The sequence below is a fragment of the Etheostoma spectabile genome, chromosome 4 (genome assembly GCF_008692095.1).
Source record: "Etheostoma spectabile isolate EspeVRDwgs_2016 chromosome 4, UIUC_Espe_1.0, whole genome shotgun sequence".
In the NCBI taxonomy this organism is placed as follows: domain Eukaryota; kingdom Metazoa; phylum Chordata; class Actinopteri; order Perciformes; family Percidae; genus Etheostoma; species Etheostoma spectabile.
In genome coordinates this window covers 26,823,149-26,845,765 of record NC_045736.1, presented here as the reverse complement: position 1 = coordinate 26,845,765, position 22,617 = coordinate 26,823,149, and the positions used below count along the sequence as shown (strand labels likewise).

At 40.0% G+C, this 22,617-nt stretch overlaps 1 protein-coding gene and 1 long non-coding RNA gene across 14 annotated transcripts in view; one reads left to right on the top strand and one right to left on the bottom strand.

The window, feature by feature from the left end:
• The first annotated feature begins 796 nt into the window (after nucleotides 1–796).
• Nucleotides 797–22,177, top strand: zmynd8 (zinc finger, MYND-type containing 8). 13 transcript variants are annotated; one of them, XM_032514695.1, is made up of 22 exons: nucleotides 3,064–3,177; nucleotides 3,987–4,113; nucleotides 9,206–9,273; nucleotides 9,512–9,663; nucleotides 11,649–11,870; nucleotides 13,932–14,045; nucleotides 14,484–14,549; nucleotides 14,739–14,831; nucleotides 14,928–15,015; nucleotides 15,337–15,392; nucleotides 15,511–15,588; nucleotides 16,541–16,656; nucleotides 16,739–17,232; nucleotides 17,322–17,456; nucleotides 17,602–17,757; nucleotides 18,556–19,089; nucleotides 19,236–19,751; nucleotides 19,939–20,123; nucleotides 20,675–20,755; nucleotides 20,856–20,934; nucleotides 21,042–21,281; nucleotides 21,472–22,177. In XM_032514695.1, the coding sequence occupies exons 3-22, from the start codon at nucleotides 9,249–9,251 to the stop codon at nucleotides 21,645–21,647; spliced, it is 3,606 nt and encodes a 1,201-aa protein (XP_032370586.1). In that variant the 5' UTR covers nucleotides 3,064–3,177; nucleotides 3,987–4,113; nucleotides 9,206–9,248; the 3' UTR covers nucleotides 21,648–22,177. The 13 variants fall into 13 exon arrangements, with proteins under 13 accessions (XP_032370587.1, XP_032370582.1, XP_032370593.1 ...); XM_032514693.1 differs by lacking the exon at nucleotides 3,987–4,113 and adding an exon at nucleotides 3,280–3,336 and having other exon boundaries at nucleotides 11,727–11,870; XM_032514690.1 differs by lacking the exon at nucleotides 3,987–4,113 and adding an exon at nucleotides 3,280–3,336 and having other exon boundaries at nucleotides 17,355–17,456.
• Nucleotides 18,442–22,617, bottom strand: part of LOC116688570 (uncharacterized) — an 81,459-nt gene continuing 77,283 nt past the window's right edge. The window contains exon 3 of the long non-coding RNA XR_004331803.1: nucleotides 18,442–18,457. This is a non-coding gene — a long non-coding RNA (uncharacterized LOC116688570). The remainder of the gene's footprint in view (nucleotides 18,458–22,617) is intronic.

Here is a 22,617-nt window from a genome sequence, read left to right as displayed (position 1 = left end):
ATAGAATATAAAATCCAGGTTAACAATGTGTAGGCCTACATACAGGCTAATACTATTGTTGGTCTAAAAGAGTTTACACGTTTAAAGTTCAGTCAAACACATTGATTGTCTTTTCAGTTGCTTTATTTTTTCCCATAAAGTGCTGGAAAGCAGTATAATTAAAAGGAAAATCATTGATATAAATCCTCTATTTAACAAAAAGACTAATAAGATCAAGTCACTAAAACGCAGTGAAAAGACAGAGAGTTAGATCTGCATTTTTTTCTCTCTCACTCATTCTGTAACTAAAGCCTATTCTGATCCATGTCATATAATCACTAGTGTGATTGATTGTAACATTTGACACTTCACTTCTCTTTAAATGGCAACATTAACATTACCTCAAAAACCACAGGTTAGGCCCATGTGTAATTATTAGAAGGCCTATACGTTACATTACTTATGTGAACTTAATTCCCTTTTCAATGGCAGTTCAGATAAACGTCAAGCATGAGAAATTCATGAGAAAAAATTATATTGACTCTGATGAACCACAATGCAGCTCATCAAGTGACGTGATTTAGAGCGTGTGCACTTAGTCATACAAAATAAAAAAAATAAAAAAATGATAGAACTTTCCTAAAACCACATTTGCATGTTATATTTAAGGACTTGACTATAACATGCAATCCAAGGCTATTCCAGCACAGTGAAGTCTAGCTAGCGCGCCATCTTGGGGACTGCACGGCTCGTTACTGGTCGGCTACTTGAAAAGCTCACGGGTCACCGTCTGCAGACTGGACTCCAAACGGTGAAATACAGTGGAGACTGACAAAGGTGACAGATGATAAACTGCCTTTAGCTACAATTTTTTATGTGCGGAGTAACCAAAGTAATAACGTTGTAATGTAAAATCATCTGGTAAATAGACCGGCGAAGTGTTTGTATTCACTCTCATCCTCAGCTGAGACATCCCTGTTTAGTTTGTTTTGGGCAGAAGCTCGTGGCTAGTTAACATTATCATTATCAACGTTAGCAAATAAAGGTTATTACAAGTCAGTTATAGAAATGTTAGAGTTAACTGGTGAGAGACAATTCACAGTAGGAAACGCAAAGTTATGCCTAGTTTTTTTTTGTCTCATGTAATTAACGTTACATACATTTGTTATTAGGCGTCGCTTTGCAGTTTAACGTTAGCTGGTTAACATGCAGCGAAGAGACGAGTTAAACCAAGTAAGTCTAGCTTAACTTTTTTTCCCTAACATTTAGACATTGTACTTGGTGTCTTTACTTTTCAGAAAAACCCACACTGACTCTTTCCAAGGCTATTTCTCACCAGTTCCATTTTGTTCAGTTTATCTTAATGCCAAACATACTGTAACGTTAAATGCCTTAACGTCAATGCACCACCTGTATTAAGCTGTCATGTGTCACTGTGCAGGCTAAGTATTTATCATTAATACTATAATGAAAAGGACAGACTGTTGGTAAACCCATAGACTGTATATTAATATTAACAGTCTATGGCTAAACACTATAAGTGATACCCAAAGCAAAGCTGGATTTAGACAGGAACTCACCCTGACAGATCCTGTTTTTAGATATTCTTAGGTCTTGTTGACATTGTCGGCAAATTGTATTTGGTGGTTCCTGAATATGTTTGAGAATCTCTGGACTACTATGTACTGAACTATATATTATATATTTATGTACAGTTTTCCCACAGAAGGTTGCTCCCGTCTTTCTTCCTGTAGAAGGAGAGGCCATAGGAAACTGAACAGTGCAGGCAGATTCTTCATATATTCAGACGTATAGCATTTTACCTACAGAGAAGCAATCATTTGTTTTACCTTTAAAACACATTAACCCAATATAGTGTGGTGTTGATGCTTTTAGAAATATGCAACAGATCACTGGCTAATATGCTTACATGTAGCATCATACAAATGACTTTGATAAGCACTTCTCAGATTTATATTTAGAGAAGAAAGATACTTTATTTGTCCTCGGGGGGAAATTATCATGTCCCATTAGCTGTACAAGAATGAACCACACTGAATGCATACAGTGTACAAAAAGGAGTGCAAAATAGATGTAAACTGCTATTGCCATCTAATATGTTTTCCTACTTTTTAAGAACGTTTATGTCCAATCTGTTCTTATCACATGTGATATTACATAAATAAAGTTATGGTAATACAGTTTGAATAATTCCTTTATCTTTGATTTACTGCCTCACACATTAAGCATACATGTCTGTCTTTTTAGCAAGACACTAAATCCCTCCTTGCTGCTAGCTTGAACTGGCATCCCTCCGGTTCCCAAGCCAAGTCCCCATGGACTGAGCTACTGCCGCCCCCCTTGACATTTGTGAAATTAATTTACAAAATTAAGTTATAAGATGTAATAACGTAAATATGAGATAAAATGTTTCTAAAGATCAAACATTAGGCAAACAAAAACAAGAAGCTCCTAAAATTGCAAATGCACTAGAACTGTGCTATGTCTTTTGATGTACCATACACTTTCTTGTAAGTCATTGGAAATCTTCTTGAGTCATGCTCCAAGGTGGAATAATGTAACAGAAACCAAAAGTCAATGTTTTTTAACAGAATAATTGTGGCCCATGTGTGTAAAGACACCACATCAGAAGCCAGTGTCAGGAAAATCACGACTGTATATTAGTGAACTATATCAGCCAAAGAAACAGTAACAAGTAACATAAGTTTTTTATCTTTCCTGTGAACTTGAGGGTGGGAACAGTCAGACCAATTCCTCCTTCGACCCTAGGCCCTTTCTTTGTGTACACATCTGCTGACTAACCCTCACAGCTACATCAAAGTCCTTTGTTTATGAAACAACAACTGCTGTATGCAGTCTTCTTGGTAGCTGATAGGTGTGCAGAAGCTGACTATTTTGATCTGGGCCTAGCTCCTCTTGCTCTGAGTACTGCGTTTCAGCTTGCCTGTTCTAAACAAAAGACAAGCAGCCAGGAAATGCGCTAGCCAATCAGCAGCAGCCTTACATTCTGTCAGCATGCATGGCCAGTCTTAGTGTGCCTTATATCAGAGCAGTGAGTCGGCCAGCTTTGAGAGCCGTGGCTGTGCTCTGAGCAGGGTGAGGGCTGACAAGGCTGTCCTCCATGTTTTAATAAGCATTGACATATCACACAGAGTTTGTAGCCATGCATCCACAGAGGTAAGCCTTATTTTCATTCTTTTACATATACAACACTGTTGATAAGGCACCAGCCACTGTGTGTGATCCGTGCCTCAGTAATAATACAGGTTTATCTGACAGACTGGGGGAGGGGAAAGAGTATCTGTCACCCCACAGCATAGGAGTGGAGTTTGGAAGGTGAGCATAGCATGGTACAGTCAGCATACTGCCTCTGTTTACTGGGTGGCTGTCCGGACACATACAGTACAGGGTCACAGGTCAAGTGTCATTGCATATTGATATTGACTGAGAAAACCTGCTTTCTTTTGTCAAGATCAAAAGAGAATTTTTTTGTGGTTACCCCTGGCCTATGCTGTCAAGATTGCAGGCCTGGTGAGGGATCCAGGCAGGATGGGAGAGACAGGGAGCAGTGCAGAGGGGAGTCCCCAGAGGAATTAACAGATGGTAAACTGACAGCACAGCAAGTTTAATTTAGGCCTCAAACTGGCATGAGAGCAAGGCTGTTGTTAATTTTTTGCCAGACTAACATCGCAATGAAGAACTGTAAATTGTGTAGTTATATTTCTACACGTCACCCGAAACCTAGTTCACTTCACCATAATTCCCTTTTTTTTAACTTGGTGAATAAACAGGCCCAATCCTGTAAACTGCTCACCAGTGTTGTAAAATACCAATTGTTTACGGACTAAATATGCCTTTAGCAGTTTATTTATCACAGGGTTGGAGAAATTTCCTTAGCCTAATGGTGTGCACTGCCTCCCAGTGTTCTCTGCTGCCGAGTGTCAGCCATTTTAAAGAGCTTCCCCTTTCTGTCCCTCTGCTCCAAGCACACTGAGTATTTGTATGTAAGAGAGAAGGAAGGAAGGAAGAAGAGAAGGACTTCCTCTGAAAAGGCTCTGCATAGAAACCTCACCTCATCCAGAGAGGCTTGAAAACCAATTTGAAGTCGACCAGGTTAGATTGATTCTGTTAATATATAATGATGTTGGTTTTCTGTATGCATGAATCAGATTAAAAAAAGATTACATTTAGTTATTGATTGCATCTATTTTTGCCAGTTTATCAATATTGTTATTTTATTACTGAACATTTAATATATTCCAGGTGGAATATGTGATATTTGTTTTGTCATTATAAGTGGATGATATCTGACAAAGGCTCTGTTTTAAACATAACCAGGGGAACCATGGCCTGGATATAATGGCGCATATAATGTTGCTTGACCAGGGTTCAGGAGGAATCTGCATCGACTGAAACAGAAAATCCCCCCCCCCCCTCAGTGTTTTGTGAATGGTGCTTGGTTATTCGTTTAATCCCTTCATTCTACTATGGTGTGAAAATTGTTGTAGGGACACTTAAATCTGCATTACACCGACCCACACAGCCTGTTTAGTTTGGTGTCCGTCTTTGAAATAGCCACCGGTTGACCTTCTTGGACCTGCGTAGATTATGTAGTTGGCCTTGACATTTTGGCCCGGATGTGTTTCTGTTTAGAAGGATGGCTTCTACTTGTGTTGCACTGAATATGTAGCCTACCAATGTGTTTTAATTTAGTTAATCTTTGTATTCAAGCTTTCAAGTTCTGTATTGATGAAATGAAATGCATACATTTGATCAAACACAAATCCCTTTTACAGAAAGATAGAAAATATGTAGCGTTGCTCTCAGTTGTATATTTGTGTTGGTTTTGGCTTACTGTTGCTCACACTCAAAATATCCAGGCAGATATTGATTATGAGACAGTAAATGTTGAAGAAGCATTGCAGAGAGAAAGAGAGAGTGATAGAGGGAGTTATGCCTTCCATGCTGTCTGGGAGGCCTGTGACATTTTCAGTCCTGTCTTTGTGTCCAGTAATAGGCCAATGGTGCATATCGACATGCTGGGGCACATAATAAGCTGCATGTGGTCTTTTACAGCAGATTTCACTGGTGTTGTGTGTACGTGCTGTGTATGCGGTGTGCACAGTGGTCAGAGAGAGAGAGAGAGAGAGAGAGAGAGAGAGAGAGCGAGAGAGAGAGAGAGAGAATGTTCAAAATGGATGCCATACACATACACTGGCTGAGAACACAGTGAGGGAGGGAATCTGATCCTCTGCCTGTCATGCCTGTAGAGCTGCATTTTACATGTCTGGTGAAAGGCACACGGCTGGTATATGTCTGTATGGTGTTTAAAGAGAGTGAGATACTTGGTTTTCAGGAGGTTTTTTAGCAACAGTGAGGAGCAGTCCTCTCTGCAATGCAGCACTGTAGCTGGGGAGAGTGGGGAGAAGAGAGCCCGTGTGGCACACCGAGCTGAGCACCCAATCAGGCTTCTCCGTGTGGTGCTCAAGCCAATCGGCAGCCTGCAGCCGAGGTTAAAGATTGACAATTGCAGGCGACAGCAGCAGGGAGAGAAGGCCTTCTGGGAAACCTGGACCCATCTTTTCCCTCATCCCCCAACGCCCTCAATAATTGAAAAAGATTAAAGAATAGGCAGAAGAATCTGTATGTGAGTAAGGAAATAAGGTATGCTGTTGATTTCCTACATTAAAGCATGGATGTTGTGGCAATGGGGTGGGGAAAGGATTGTACCAGTAGGAGTGTGCTTTGTGGTTAGGGTTAGCTTTAAATATGTTTTTGTCAGGAAGGCCAGCATTGTTTTCTGTTCTTGGACCTGTCCCTCTCCCTGTCTTTCTCTTTTTCTTTTGTTGTTGTATTTCCTGCTCTGCCATGGGTAGATTGTCTAAGGCTGTCCAGACAGGTTAGATGTGGAGGCCAGTAAAGCCATTTCACTGCACTCATGTCTGTCACTGCAGATGTGTTGTGTTCCTGTCTGCTATTTCATCCTTCTATTGTGATGGAGGAGCAGGAGGTGTAGGAGGTTGGTGAACAAGATAATTGAAATGAAAGCAGTTTTTTTGTGTGGATATTTTTCACATTAAACATTAAAATGATGCTTACCTCGGGAGTAAGTGAAATAAAAATGGGCAGAATTAAAGCCATCTAAATGGTGAGGCAGTTGCATCTGCTGTAGCGTCAGAGAAAATGGCAACAATAATAGGATCGACAACTGGGCGCCTGCAGACCAAGGTGAATCATGTTGAACTGACTGAGAAAAACCTGTTGGGCAGATTTTGAATAGAAAGTGGATCACAGCAAACAATAGCTTGCATTTTAGGACAATGTTTCTCAAGAGCACTGGGCCTGTGATTGTGTTATCCTTTGATATGCTGATATGAGATGCTGTCTTGTTATTAGGTCACTTGATCAATGAATATCACATGGTTGTTTTTAAACAGCATGGAAGTCTTGTTTGCATGCTTTTCACTTGATGTCAGAAAGTTCCAACACTGCAGATTCACTGTTCTGTGTTTTCACGTTCACCAATCATAGATCTGCAGTCAGTGGAGAAAGGTGCCCAATATTTATGATTGGAGAATGGCCATACACATTGATCTAACATTGCTACATTATGTTTAACTTAAGCCTTACTTGAGTCTAAAGTCTTTTTAACATTTAGTCACAGAGTTGAGGTCAATTTCACAACAGTGCATTAGGGCCATTGTAGGTAAATATTCAATAATATTCAGAGAAAAACTCAGATCTTCCAAGATTAAAGTCATACATTTACGAGAAAACTCGTATAAGTGTATATTGTATATTTTCTGAGATTAAAGTGGTAAAATCACCCAAAAAAAAGTATATTGTCTGAGATTAGGAAGTCATAAATTTTCAAAAAATCAGAAATTCTCTGAGATTAAATTGTCAAATACTTAGCAAAAAGAAATGACAAGTTCTTTGTTGTTGTCAAGGAACCACATTGTTTCACTTTGCAAGGTTGTATCAACCTCATCATACCACAAACAATGCTGCTTGCCTTATATTTTGCCTGTAATTATTATAATTCAATTTATTTATAGAATCCAGACTTTGAAGAGACATTGCTGTGAATTAGACCTTTTTTTTTAATCCGTAAAGGCGCCGACTCGCATTAAACATTGGGGGTGGGGGGGTTAGGATGATGATGTCATGTTGTGAGGAGATTCTGAGTGCTCAATCTAAGTTTGGGCTGTTTTTGATAGTTTTAGCTTTGCAGATGCTGGGAAGGGTTCTTTTCAACGTGTAATTTTTTAACACCTGTGTTCTCTAGTGCGCCTTATTACTATTTTCAAGGCCTTTCCTTTACACTGGTGACTCTCTTTACAGCCATCTGAAGGCAGCAGGTATCTCTTCCATCTGAGTCTCCAATGGCTACATCCATACTACTAGGTTTTTGTTTAAAAACAAATATTTTTCTACGTTTACGCCTCGCCCCCACACTACACTGAGACATTTGGAAACCCTGCTGACCCCGTTTAGGTTTGAAAACTCCGGGGTTGTATTGTATTCTGGACATGCAGGTACGGAGACCTTTGGAAATGATGATGGAAGTCAGTCAGTCTTATCGGTTAGGTATAGGCTTACTTACTTTTCAGTAAAAGTTTCACCTTGTTGTTGGTCCAACCAAATAAATCCCTGGTCTCCCTTTTTGCCAATGTTCTTTCTCCAAAGTATTTTCTGTATTTTCAACTTATAAAATTTATGATTTTCAACCGCAGAGCAACATCAGACAATCTGCTTTCTGTTTGACTATGAATGGTTATGTGATATGCGCTGTCACACGTGTTTAAATGGACAGGTGGACTTGGTGTCTCCAGCCTAAATGTTGGGTAAACGAGGCTGGCCAAAATGTTACCTTGAGCTCCACATTTTTCAATTGTGATAAATGTTGTATGGGTTCAGAACTGTCAGCGCGCCTTGGTGGGCTATCTCTGTGATTTAAGGGGGTGAAAGTAGTGAATGTGATAAGCCATTATTATTGCAACTTCTGATTCACCTATATTAATGCCTTCTCTCTGATCCCACCCCATGACTAAGTGCCCCACAAAATTACCAGTGGCACGGCCAGATCGCAGTCAGGTGCGCCCTGCCAAGTGTTGGCATGCTCCGGACGCACATGGCAGGGCGCATCTGACTGTGATCTGGCCGTGCTGCTGGATAACAAAGTTACCATACTTCATACTCCTGAAGGTAATGGGACAAAAAGTCTGGTTGTCCCCCCCTTATAGTGGCACCAAGACAGGAACTACAACACAAAAGGCCAAATGCAAAGATACTGCCGGTTACATCTACAGGCAATTTAAATGGGGTTTGTGGTACAGCAGGACACAATACCACAGATTGTCCACTGTAGGCATAATACACTGCAAGTGGTGACGTCTGTGGTGTTATGAGGTTGCTCCAATCTCGCAAAGTGAAGCGATATAGTTCCTTGACAATCTCACATCATTTCTGAGTTTATTTATCACAAATGACTGTATTTTCTCGTAAATTTAAGCCTTTAATCTCGTTAATTCAGAGTTTTTTCTCAGAATATTGTCTACCTCGCCCTGGCTCCTTAATTATTATAATTTTATACCGACAGTGGCCCCCATGCGCCATTGTACTATTTCTACTTTAGACCTTAACATAATTTTTTGTATGCGTCTTTAAACTGTTGATAAATGGTTTGAGTGATATAACTGCTGTGTTATCAGTTATGAAGGGTCTTGAAAGTAGTTGCAGTTTATTTTTGGTAAAAGTCTTTAAAGTACCTGTATCATGTCTGGCATATATGTTTGGCATTAGGATATTTTGAGACTCTTTCCAGATGTTCTCATGCAGCGCAGTTAATCTATTTTGTATCATTTTTTGATTTGTTTATTGAAATCAAGTAACTTTCAGCAGAGTAGAAAACAATGAGAACAATGTTTTTTGTCATCTGCACACACAGGGCTGGTGGAATTAGAATGTACATCCCATACAACAATGCTTGGTGAAACATTGTAACCATTCACATAATCTATCAACTCTTTTCTGGTGATAACTTAATTTTCTGATTTAGGCCTAATCATTCTTATCATTCTAAGCCTTTGAAACCTATTTCATAAGCACAGTACTTTGTCAGAAGTAGTGGTTTGAACATTGTAATATGAATTTTGTACAGAGCTTATTTTTGACTGGTAAACCTTTGACTTTTCTGCATTAGTGTGGCAGAGGAAGAGGAGACTACTGAGATTACAACGGAAGTAATGGAGATCTCAACACGATCCAAAGGTAAGAACATACTTTGTCAAAGCTCTGTTTCTATATTTGTGAAATGATGCAGTAAAACGTGAAAGGGTTTTGGTTGTCTTGGTTTATTATTATATAACTCACCATGCTTAATGGCCTCACCCGACTGCGAGAGTGCAGGAAAACTGTGTTGCGTCATTTCTGGAATGTTTTTCCTCCATCAAGTAGGCCATCAGTGGACCCTTCCCGGTTTGTGTAATCTTTGACCTTTTGCCTGTAGTTTCGGACACGGGGTCGACAGAACGGATGACCCAAAAACGAAAGATACCAAGTCCCTCTCGCTCATCTAATGGTCACTCCTCTGCTGAAACATCCCCCTGTCCAATGAAAAAAAAGAAGAAACCAGGTGCTGTTAGCAGCAGCAAAGACCAGGTAACAAACACAAAAAAACAGGATTTAAACTGCTATTACTCCCAACCTGATTGATTGATTTATTGATTGGTTGACGATTGATATTCAAACTTAGAATAGACAACTTTTTTTTTAATAATCAAGAGATCAAGCACCTTAATGACATACATGGATACAATGTATACAGTATACAATTGTCCAAATCACTAAAAACATATTTTGCCACTTACCCCCAATGTAGATAGTTTTGGTTTTACCTGCCGAAGGTCTGAGATGTCTGAGACTTCGGTTGCCAACATCAAATATAAAACTTTATGATGCATCGCAAAAACTTCTCTTTAAATGAGATATTTATATTGTTGGTGAGGATGTCAGTGTTATTTTTGATGATATGAAGTTTATATAAGATAGCACCGATAGAGCAGGGATTCATAGAGCAGTGATTCTCAAAGTGTGGTCTGTGCTACTTTGCCAGTTTTCAGATTCATCTATTTTAGTTATCGTGAAATAAAAAATTCTATTCATTTCCCCGGTTAATTCTTTTGTAAGGACTCCTTGGGTGAAAAGAAATTGGGAACTTCCTGCAATAGAACTCATGTACAGTATCTCAGATACTTTTGACGACATAATCTTTTTGCTGTGGCAAAGAACCGGTTGGTTGTGATCAGTTATTCATATTCTGTCAATATGTGAAAGTTTGTTTTATTTAGGGTAGGTTCACTGAACATGAATGCTCTATTGCAGGAACGCCCTGCTCCACATCAACACACATTAGGCACAGTTACACACATACACACCTGGGAGCTCCCCAGTATAATCACAATCTAAACTCTTGGCCAATTAGCAGCTTCATTGGAGCAGATAGGGGTGAACTTCTTTCAATTAAATTAATTTAATTTCTTGTAAAGAGTGAGATGATGTGTATGTAGACATTTCCTCAAAAAAGAGACCCTTCTGCTATTAACTTTCACCAGCACTCTACAGTTTGCCCTAGGGTTGGGACAAAGTGGTATTGTGTCCTGCTTTATATTATTGCTAAACTGCCATCAGTGGCATAGTACATTCTCTTGTGATTCTGAGGCAGAGGTATTTCTTTCCTATTTGCAGACATTTACGCTCTTAACTGTTCTATATCTTGGTTGTTTGCAAGATTATGGCTGGTTGACATCTGAATAATGGCACATGTTTCCATGTAACTGAAAGTTTGCACTTTGATACATGCTGTTTAACATCAGCTGGTTTGAGTCTGATTTCTGATTCCATCAGGGGCTAAATATTGTGATATTATTATAACATCAGTTAACCTGCAATTTTCACCTCTTGTCTGGTCCATTGTGTTATATCCCTGTTTTTTACAGTGTCATGTTTAGGATTGTCTGCCAAATTAAAAATAAATTGATTTTACACTTAATCTCATTGGATACTACTGGTAATAGTAGTTTAAAAAGTGTTCTGAGGTCTGATAAATTAGTATATGTGCACTTCTAAATTCAACAAATGCTTTCTATGCAATGAGAATACATAGTGTGTTCTTCCTTTCTTTTGGGTTTAAAATGCGCAGTAGGTAAATGATTGCTAATATCTACACTTGGCACATTAAGTTGACCTGTAAATGATTACTAGTAGCCACTGTAACTATCTGGGCCTTTGCCAGTTTAACCAAGGTTGGTCACACAGTCTACGCATTCTGCACATTGGTGATGGTTTTGTCCTTTAACACACATTGAAATCAGAGAACTGAGCCAGTCACACAACTTAGAATAAATAACAAGACCTGTCATCTTTTGATGTCATTTCCATCACAATGAAAAAAATTTGACTTTTAAATTCATCAACCAGCAGTTAGTGTCTAACACTTGTAATTATCAGGGCTCACAGCAGTCTGTGTTCTGGACTTTAGTGACTATAGTGTGCCTTTTTTGACGGTGTGCATGTCTGCTTGGCTTCTCTAATCTGAGCTGATTTTGACATTCCCCAACTTTGTCTTTCTTTTGCCCGCATTCCAGTCAGAACTAAGACATGGTCCCTTTTACTATGTGAAGCAGCCAGCACTCACCACAGACCCTGTTGATGTTGTACCGCAGGACGGCAGGAATGACTTCTACTGCTGGTTGTGCCACCGCGAGGGCCAGGTGCTCTGCTGTGAGCTCTGCCCCAGGGTGTACCACGCCAAGTGCCTCAAACTACCAGCCGAGCCCGAGGGCGACTGGTTCTGTCCGGAGTGTGAGGTACTCACCCAGGAATGTGAATAGTGTAACACTGGTTTCACACCGCCGTGTGGAAACCGCCCTGACTACCGCCTAACTGCAAGAGCGTTTCCCAAAAAGTAGTACAGCAAGAAGTTTAGCACGATGAACTCTGGGCAGCAGAGGAAAATCTGTGCAGGTTCATATAGGCAACTGCTTCATACCTCTACTTTCGTGATCAAAACCACTTTCCATCTGCTGCAGTCCCCTCATTGAAATGAATGGAGGCAGTGAGTTATCGTGCGCTGGTGTGAAAGCCCCTTAAGGGTATAAGGGCCATATTTAAAAGCCTTTAGTCAAAACCTGTTTTGATATGTGTTTAATGTACAGAGGACCTTTCAATAAATTTTGACGTTGAGCCTACATACAGTGGTGTGAAAAAGTGTTTGCCCCCTTCCTCATTTCCTGTTCCTTTGCATGTTTGTCACACTTAAGTGTTTCGGAACATCAAACCAATTTAAACAATAGTCAAGGACAACACAAGTAAACACAAAATGCAATTTGTAAATGAAGGTGTTTATTATTAAAGGTGAAAAAAAATCCAAACCATCATGGCCCTGTGTGAAAAAGTGATTGCCCCCTAAACCTATTAACTGGTTGGGCCACCCTTAGCAGCAACAACTGCAACCAAGCGTTTGCGATAACGTGCAATGAGGCTTTTTTCAGCGTCTTGGAGGAATTTTGGCCCACTCATCTTTGCAGAATTGTCCCAATTCAGTTACATTAGAGGGTTTTTGAGCATGAACGACCTTTTTAAGGTCATACCACAACATCTCAATAGGATTCAGGTCAGGACTTTGGCTAGGCCACTCCAAAGTCTCCATTTTGTTTTTCTTCAGCCATTCGGTGGTGGACTTGCTGGTGTGTTTAGGATCATTGTCCTGCTGCAGAACCCAAGTTTGTTTCAGCTTGAGTACACAAACAGATGGTCGGACATTCTCCTTCAGGATCTCTTGGTAGACAGAATTCATAGTTCCTTTTATCACGGCAAGTCTTCCAGGTCCTGACGCAGCAAAACAGCCCCAGACCATCACACTACCACCACCATATTTTACTGTTGGTATAATGTTTTTTTTATGAAATGCAGTGTTCCTTCTACACCAGATATACTTGAACACACACCTTTCCCAAAAGAGTTCCACTTTTGTCTCATCGGTCCACAGAATGTTGTCCCAAAAGTCTTGGGGATCATCAAGATGTGTTGTGGAGAAATTGAGACGAGCTTTGATGTTCTTTTTTGCTCAGCAGTGGTTTTCTCCTTGGAACTCTGCCATGCAGGCCATTTTGCCCAGTCTTTTCCTGATGGTGGAGGCTAAACGCTGACCTTAACTGAGGCAAGTGAGGCCTGCAGTTCTTTGGACGTTGTTGTGGGGTCTTCTGCCTCTGCATTTGACCTCTTGTGAGTCGTCGCTGCGCTCTTGGGGTAATTTTGGGCGGCCGGCCACTCCTGGGAAGGTTCACACACTGTTCCATGTCTTCACCATTTGTGGATAATGGCTCTCACTGTGGTTTCGCTGGATTCCCAATGCTTTGGAAATGGCTTTATAACCCTTTTCCAGACTGATAGATCTCAATTACTTTCTTCTCAATTGTTCCTGATTCCTTTGGGTCTCGGCATGATGTGTACGCTTTTAAGGATCTTTAGTGGACCTTACTGTGTCAAGCAGCTCCTATTTAAGTGATGCCTTGATTGTGAACAGGTGTGGCAATAATCAGGCCTGGGTTGTGGCTAGAGAATTGAACTCAGGTGTGGACAACCACAGTTATAGTATGTTGTAACAAGGGGGGCAATCACTTTTTCACACAGGGCCATGATGGTTTGGATTTTTTTCACCTTTAATATAACACCTCATTTACAATTGCATTTGTGGTTACTTGTGTTGTCCTTGACTATTGTTTAATTGGTTTGATGTTCCGAACACTTAAGTGTGACAAACATGCAAGGAACAGGAAATGAGGAAGGGGCAAACACCTTTTCACACCACTGTACATTCTGTTGCAACGATGCATGTTTTTAACTATTTTCCTCTTGATGTCTTTCAGAAAATAACAGTTGCTGAGTGTATAGAGACTCAGAGCAAAGCCATGATGATGCTAACTATAGAGCAGCTGTCTTACCTACTAAAGTTTGCCCTTCAGAAGATGAAACAGCCAGGTGTAAGTACTCTGGTCCCTCTGTCTTTCTAGGGAATTCATGCTACCAAACTGATTCTATTGTTTTGATACAGACAATCTAATTACAGATGAGGTACACTGTATATTCTCATTTCTGCCCTTTCTACTTGTACATTCAGATTTATTACTTGGATATTGGCATGTGTTCTTTTCTGGCCAGTCTTAAGTTTTGGATGGCTTATGCAACCATCATATTCCCATCAGTCCTCTCAGATGTTGAGATCTGCACCCTGAAGAACTACCTGTCCACATATCAGTCAAGCATGATATATTATTGATTTGCATGTGCAAATTATTTCTAATAACATAACTAACAATCATAGTCATTGTACTATAATGGGCCTGTCATGGCTGGAAACCATGAAGGTAAACATGCTAGCTGGTGGTGAGGATACAGCTGCCCCTCTCACTCTCTTTCAGGATCATCCCCGCTTGTCATCTCGCTCCCCCCATGCAGCTTCCACGCAGAGAAAGACTTTTAATTGGGTAATCAATTACACCACTAACAAGACCTCGTCATGATTTCTTCCTCCACTGATTTTCCTCTTTTTGTTTGAAGCGGCTTTTAGATTTGTTTTAGTAATAGCATGGTGGTAGCATGTGTAGTGGGGGGGGGGGGGTTGTGCAGAGAGTTTGTTTTCCTTCACTCTCTTTCCTGTCTACTCACTTTTATAGACCGAACCCTTCCAGAAACCTGTCTCTCTTGAACAGCATCCAGATTATGCTGAGTACATTTTTCACCCAATGGATCTTTGCACACTTGAGAAGGTAAACCATAAACTGTCACATTTTTCTTGGATAACATGAATGTAGTAACGTTAAAAGTTTGTTAGTCAGGCACCATCTTTTCTTTTTGTGCCGCAGAATATTAAAAAGAAAATGTATGGCTGCACAGAAGCCTTCTTGGCAGATGCAAAATGGATTTTGCACAACTGTATTATATACAATGGAGGTATGTTCCATTGTGTGGAAGTTTTCTTTAAGAATAATCTAGCAGATTAAATCAATATTATGCTAGTAAGAAGAATATAAATATACTATTTCCTTAAATAGTCTAGTAATTGATGTTCACTGTGTTCCACTGTTGATTGTCAGATTACTTATTTTATTAGTTTTTAATTACAATTTTCTCAGAACAATTGATTTGAGTAACAGGATTTGTAAAATGAAAACATGATGTTATCAATAATGATACAATAACAACGCTATTTAATTATCACCCTGTCTAGTGTGTATTCAAATTGTTTATCATAAATGTATGTCCTTGTTTCAGGCAATCACAAACTCACAGCCACAGCTAAAGTCATAGTAAAGATCTGTGAACATGAGGTGGGTATGTGGTTTGGGTAACAAAAGATTTTGGTATTTGGATTTGTTGATTGATTTAAAACACTAAACGTGGGAACTGAAACTTGATTTGATATGTCTTCTGATTCTTTAATTGCAGATGAACGAGATTGAAGTTTGTCCTGAGTGTTATCTGTCTGCTTGCCAAAAGAGAGACAACTGGTTCTGTGAGCCTTGTGTAAGCTAGTTGAGTAACTTGAAGTTTCTGTTGATGATTCCACCAACTTGTTTATCTTTCAAACATAGATCACTTAGGTTGCTTTCACATCTACCTCGTTTGGTCCGTTTAAAACAAACCCTGGAACGTTTGTTCAGATAGTCCAGTTCGTTTGGGCTGGTGTGAAAGCTCATCCCAAATCTGGTGCGGATCAAACAAACAAACTCTGTGCAGCTCTGATCAACTCTCTTGAAAACGAGGGTCTCGGTTTGCATCCAAGTGAACTAGAGTTTGGTTCACTTCAGGTGAGAACGAAGGCCGACCCAAATAAAAGAAGTGAACCAGAAAACGAGTTACTTTACTAGCCTGCAATTTAAACCTTGCACACAATTTATGGACTTAGATATGCTTTAAGAGAGGATTACTTACAGATCCATAAGCTGTTCTGAGCACACATTGCTGTTCGTCTGTGTGACAACACATCTCATCATCTCTCTCTCCTTTGCTGCCTGTCAGCTGCTCATTGTCGCCTTCATCTAAAATATTAGAAACACCAAAGCAGAACCAGAAAACCCAAAGATTTGGTGTTGCACCATTATTTCTTATACCAGTAGTGTTGGCCAGTTTCAGATAGATAGATAGATAGATGGATAGATAGACTGTTATAGATTCTAAATTGGGGAATTTCAGTGCTATTTCAGCAGCCAAATATCAGACAGACAGCACATGTACAGAATATACAAGAAGTAATAAATAAATAAATAGGATATAATACAAAATTCTTTCCACTAGACAAGTGTCCCTTTTGATCACATGACATTTGTTTACAGTGTTTAGTGCATTTGACAAAGTGCAAAACCGTACCAAATGAAAAATGCAACAATGTTGCAACTTCACCTCCAAATCACACTGAGTCCACCAAACTACAGGTGTGAAAGCGCCCTTATTTCAGTGTTTTTCTCTATGTGTGCAGAGTAACCCACACCCTCTAGTGTGGGCCAAACTGAAAGGATTTCCATTCTGGCCTGCTAAAGCTCTGCGGGACAAAGATGGACAAGTGGATGCTCGTTTTTTTGGTCAGCATGACAGGTATCAGCCATTTATGCTTCAGTTACTAAGTTACTTAGGCACATGTCAATCTTTCTTTATGATGTGAATCTTTATCATTCAGGGCTTGGGTTCCTTTAAACAATTGCTACCTCATGTCCAAAGAGATCCCTTTCTCTGTGAAGAAGACCAAGAGCATCTTTAACAGTGCCATGCAAGAGATGGAGGTCTATGTGGAGAACATGAGGAAGAAGTTTGGAGTATTTAACTATGCCCCCTTCAGGACCCCCTACACTCCTGACAACAACTTCCAGATGCTGCTGGATCCCTCCAACCCCTCTTCCACCCCGATCAAACCTGAGAAACAGGAGAAGATTAAGCTGAGCTTTGATATGACTGCCTCACCCAAGATCCCTTTGACTAGGACCATGTTGTCTGGGGTGGGAGGGAGCACAGCAGGCCGACGGCTCCCTCTCAGTGATATGCCTCGCTCCCCCATGAGCACCAACTCCTCTGCCCATACTGGTTCGGATGGGGAACATGACCCAGCTGACAAGTCCCAGACAAAAGCTCCAAACAGCCAGTACAGTACAGGAGAAGAGTCCATGGACTGTACAGGTATTTCACCAGTTCCATTTAAGTGTATGAACAAGTATGTTGTGTCTAATGGGAGGAGACTTAATTTAACAGTAAACATTTCTTATCAGCATCGCCTGCCCATCCTCGACCTTGTCCTGCAGGCAGTTCCTTGGACAGCCCTAAACCATTCCACTCTCAGGCTCCTGGCGGGTCCAAGCAGGAGAAAACGCCACCAACAGGAAGCATTCTGAACCTCAATCTAGGTGAATCTTATGGCAATCATGTTATATGCATTAAAGTACTTAATACATTCTGTGTGAGCAAATACAGGTCACCGTTGGACATGAGTCTGCTAGGAATAATTGTCTTTTTTTTCTGCACATTTTGCTGTTTGAAATTTTCTTCCAGATCGGAGTAAAGCAGAAATGGACCTTAAGGAGCTTAGTGAAACGGTTCAGCAGAAACAAGGAGCCACACCAGTCCTCACCTCTCCAAAAAGACAGATCAAGAGCCGTTTCCAGCTGAACTTGGACAAAACCATTGAGAGTTGCAAGGCACAGTTGGGTCAGTAGAGTATGTATAGAAAATATAGAAATTTCTGGAAGATTGAATGAATGAATTGTATTTGTCCTAACCAAAGGGTAGGATCAGAAGCTTCAACTTATATCAGGCCCCCCCTTTTTACATTTGTAAGGGTAACAAACACTTTGTCAAGGAAAAAAACTAAACAAGACAAGAAAGTCTTGTTTAGAACAACTAAAGAACATATACACTTACCCAGATGACTTTCTACAAACATACAACGTGCATGCATACACTTACCTTATATACCTTTTATTTATTCATATATATATATATATATATATATAATATATATATATATATATAAAGTATATATGCATACACGCCCACCCATTAAGGGTCAGTACTTTTATACAGTACATTGCCACCCTAAGGTGAATAATATCCTAAATAATGATGATAACCATAATGATAATAATAATTATATTCATCATCATCACCACTATTTTTTACATTCTCACACAATAATACTATTCAATTTCCATACTTATCTAGTGTCATTTCTTTGAACCCTTTTTTTTTAATTTTTTAATTTTTACATTTGAAGACATTCCTGTTTTAACTCCTCTGAAGTAATGCAATTGTTGATTGTCGGCGCAATCATTGCCGTAACAGAAGAATTGCTTAACACATTGTGGGGATGGGATGTTGTATTGTGGTGAGGTATCTAATAATTTGGATTCTTGCTTAGTTTTGCTTGCTCCTTACTAGCTGAACCCTATAACATATAAGATATTGAATGGCGGTTTGATATATCCATCCTATTACCTTGTTTTGCAGGTATAGAGGAAATCTCTGTTGATGTGTATAAAGGTGTGGAACACAGTGACTCAGAAGACTCTGATAAATCTGACTCCAGTGACAGTGAGTATGCCAGTGATGAGGAGCAAAAGACTAAAGATGCCTGGGATTCAGCACCTACTGATGAAGCCCAGAAGGAGCCTACCAAAAGTAAAGTCAAAGACCAACCTTCTGTGAGCCAAGATAAGGATGGTAAAGCTGATTCGCTCGTGGCAGCCGAGACTGCAGCAGGCGACGCCACTGCAACAGCATCAAATGCTTCACCTAAAGAGAAAATGAGCACAGATTCGGAAATGGAGAGCCCAGAGCAGACCAAAGCACCTCCACCATCAACTGGTCTTAGGGAGAAGGCTCAAGTGAAAGAAGAGGCAAAACAACGTGCGCCAGTGGAGGATTCTGACTCAGAGAGAGAGCTGGTTATTGACCTCGGAGAGGAACAGGGAGGCAAGGACAGGAGGAGGAGCAGGAAAGACAACGCCACTGTTAAAGAGTCATCTGCTGGTAAACCTGAAGGTGAGTGTACTTTTCTCTGCTGATCCCAATAGAAATAATCAAACACCCCCTGCATGTAATGCCAATTTTTAGCATATGCAATATGTGAAAATATCATCAACTTTAAAGGCGAAACTGAAAACTAATGTTAGTACTTTGCCTTGTAGGTAAAGCCCTGACCTCATCAACAATCCCATCTCAAAACAGCACAGCTCCCTCCACACCCTCTAGTGTTTCCACACAGTCCCCTATGGCCATTCCTGTCACCATGGTCTCTTTCACTACTCCCTCACCCGCAACCATAAGCCTTGCAACTGTGTCCAGTTCCACCGCAACACCCCCCTCTTCATCCTCCTCAGCCTCCACCACACCAGCTTTGAAAAAACAGCGTCCTCTGCTGCCCAGAGAGACCGTGCCGGTAGTGCAGAGAGCTGTGGTGTGGAATCCCACTGCCAAATTTCAGACCTCCTCTCAGAAGTGGCACATGCAAAAGGTGCAGCGTCAGCAACAGAACCAGCAACCTGTGGCAACCACGCAGACGCAGCCGTCGTCGCCCAGGCAAGGCCAGGGTCAATCGCTGACCCAGACACAGGCCACTGGGAATGGCTCGACAGCAGGATCCTCATCATCAACACAGCAGTCTTCACAAAGCACTCGCTATCAGACCAGACAGGCTGTTAAAGGTAGATAACAAGTATTCAATAACGACTTGACAGTATAGGGCCAGTAAATGTATATCAATAGTCCTTCATATAATAGTGTTTCAAAAATATTTCAATTGACCCTATACGGCAACAAATGCTAAATATTTCACAAATTCAGATTGTCCATAATGATGTTTCTGAATAATATTTTTTTTTCTAATTCTAGCTGTTCAACAAAAAGACACATCCACGTCAGCTGTCACCCTGGTATCCAGTAGTCCTGCTGCTGTTGCCATGATTGCAGCATCAAGTTTAGGCACAGCTGCTACATCTTCACCGGTGGCATCCGACCTGTATATCCCCACTGCCTCAGCGGATGCAGCTGCAGACATTGCCAAGTACACAAATAAAGTTAGTACAATTTTTAATTTACATTTGTTTTGTAAGGTGTCAAATCCACTGGACTTCAGCACTGACTGATCATTCTTTGGCTTAATAACCTAGATGAAAACAAGCCCTGAGACAAATTAGTTTTATTTCTCTGGGAGTGAAATGTACAAATTCCTGGTGTCTAATACACTTAAATACAGTAAATACCAGTCCTGGATAGCTTTCAAACTATATATTTTTGACTTGTACATAAAACGAGACTTGAAGACGACAAGACATAGAAACCAGATTAGTCATACTGTTCATATTGTAATATAATGTATTGGACTCTTCATTGCACTCATCTCTCTACATTGTTTCTGTTTAAAGTATGTATATATTAGTGTGTCTATATTAGTGTGTATATATTGTTTGTTGTGAGCAACTATGCTCCAAAGGAAAATTCCTTGTATGTGTCTTCATACCGGGTCAATAAAGCTGATTCTTATTCTGATTCTGATTCTTCTGTTATTGTCAATTTTATCCATCCATAAAACATTTTTTATATTATATTATGGTATACTCTTTTTCAGATAATGGATGCAATCAAAGGTACAATGACTGAAATCTACAATGACCTTTCTAAGAGTACTTCAGGAAATACAATAGCAGAGGTAGGTGTTTGCTCTTGGCCCTGTGGCGACTGAATACTATTCAGATCATAACATTGACTTTGCATGTTACCCTTAACTTTCCCATGGGTTTTTAATTCAGATAAGACGACTGAGAATCGAAATAGAAAAATTACAGTGGCTGCATCAACAAGAGTTGTCAGAAATGAAGCACAATCTTGGTGAGAACTGCAAATCAGCAAAGTACTATACGTGTAGTCTTCACTCCCCAAAACTGTGTAATGAGTTTTACTTGTGTTTGATCATACTTATGCATATGTCAATGTAGAGCTGACAATGGCAGAGATGAGGCAAAGTCTGGAACAGGAGAGAGAGAGGTTGGTGACTGAGGTAAAGAAACAGATGGAGCTGGAGAAGCAGCAATCAGTGGATGAAACAAAGAAGAAACAGTGGTGTGCTAACTGCAGGAAAGAGGCCATCTTCTACTGCTGCTGGAACACCAGCTACTGTGATTACCCCTGTCAGCAAGCCCACTGGCCAGAACACATGAAATCCTGCACTCAGTCAGGTAACAGCACCGTGCAGTTGATGGCATTCACATGTTGATCAATTCACAAACATTTATTTTTTTCTCACAGCAGCTCGCAATCCTTACTGGAAGTCTCCAGTCCTTTGCTTGCCTGCATAATCATCAGCCACATTACACTTGACATGTTCATAGATGTAATGTATATTTTTCACTTTTGTTCTATTTGTAGCTACAGCCCCACAGCAAGAACCTGAGGCTGAATCGACAACAGACCTCCCACACAAAGGTTTAGGGCAGACTAGCAGTGGCCCGAACTCTCTGAGAGACACGCCGGTCTCTGCACCATCAGACAAAGACTGTGACATGGAGAAGAGCACTGACAATGTTGCTGTCACTTTGTCCTAAACGAGCTCACCATACTTGAAAATGTAAACGAAAAAATTCCACTATAAGAATATGTCTATGTACATTTTTTCTGTTAGCTGCCGCACAGCAGTTCTTAAGGGAGCAATCTAAATTATTTTAATTTATATATATTTTTTTTTGCTTTTCAGGGCTCACATACTGCCCCCAGTGGTCTTTACATTTTAAATGTGGAAACAAGACTGGCAGCAGCTGGTACCACTAGAGGGGGCAGTTTAAAAAAAAATGTATACTGCATATTCATGCACTCCTTTGCAGTCTATAGCTGTTCGTATAAAGATCTTAAGAGCATGCCTGAGTGTCACAGAACATACACATAGCATAAAGGACAACAGTTAAACAGTTTAAGACTGCAAAAATGTAACCCATGCTAATGGACCACCCAGATTTAGATTAGACGGTTGACAGAAATGACTGTAAATTCCTTATTTTGTATTATATGTTAATTTATTTGTTATTCTAATGTTGCCTGCTGTATATTGCAAAAAAATACAAACATTTTAAACAAGCTGTTTCTATGTTACACTGTGGTCTAATTAGTTAGGAAGCAGTCTGCAATAAATAAGCATAGTTTCAACAACACTAGGTTGTGTAGGTAAGTTGGTTTTAAACAGAAAATATCTAAAAACTCAATTTCAGATAATACAATGGTCACAAACAGTCCCATCCTAAATTTAATCTTATAGTTATAGTTATAGTTTATAAAAACCTGCTCATGTGTTGGATTGATTTTGCTATATTTAAATGTATATATTGTTAGCTCTACACTGACTGTATTCTTAACTCTTAACGGATGTAGCACATTTTGAAATTTCAGGACATCGTATGTCAGGAGTACTGAAGAAGAGGTGTATGAGGACATTAAATACAGACTTATTAGAGGTTAAACTTCTTCATTGGTTATGTATCAAAAAGAAGAACAATCACAGATATAAGTCAAGAATTCTGAGTT

Coding starts and splice junctions, on each gene's coding strand:
- zmynd8 (XM_032514689.1), top strand. Junction 3,337..9,205: donor ATAGGAGTGGAGTTTGGAAG/GTGAGCATAGCA, acceptor TTTCTGCATTAG/TGTGGCAGAGGAAGAGGAGA. Junction 11,871..13,931: donor GGTTCTGTCCGGAGTGTGAG/GTACTCACCCAG, acceptor GATGTCTTTCAG/AAAATAACAGTTGCTGAGTG.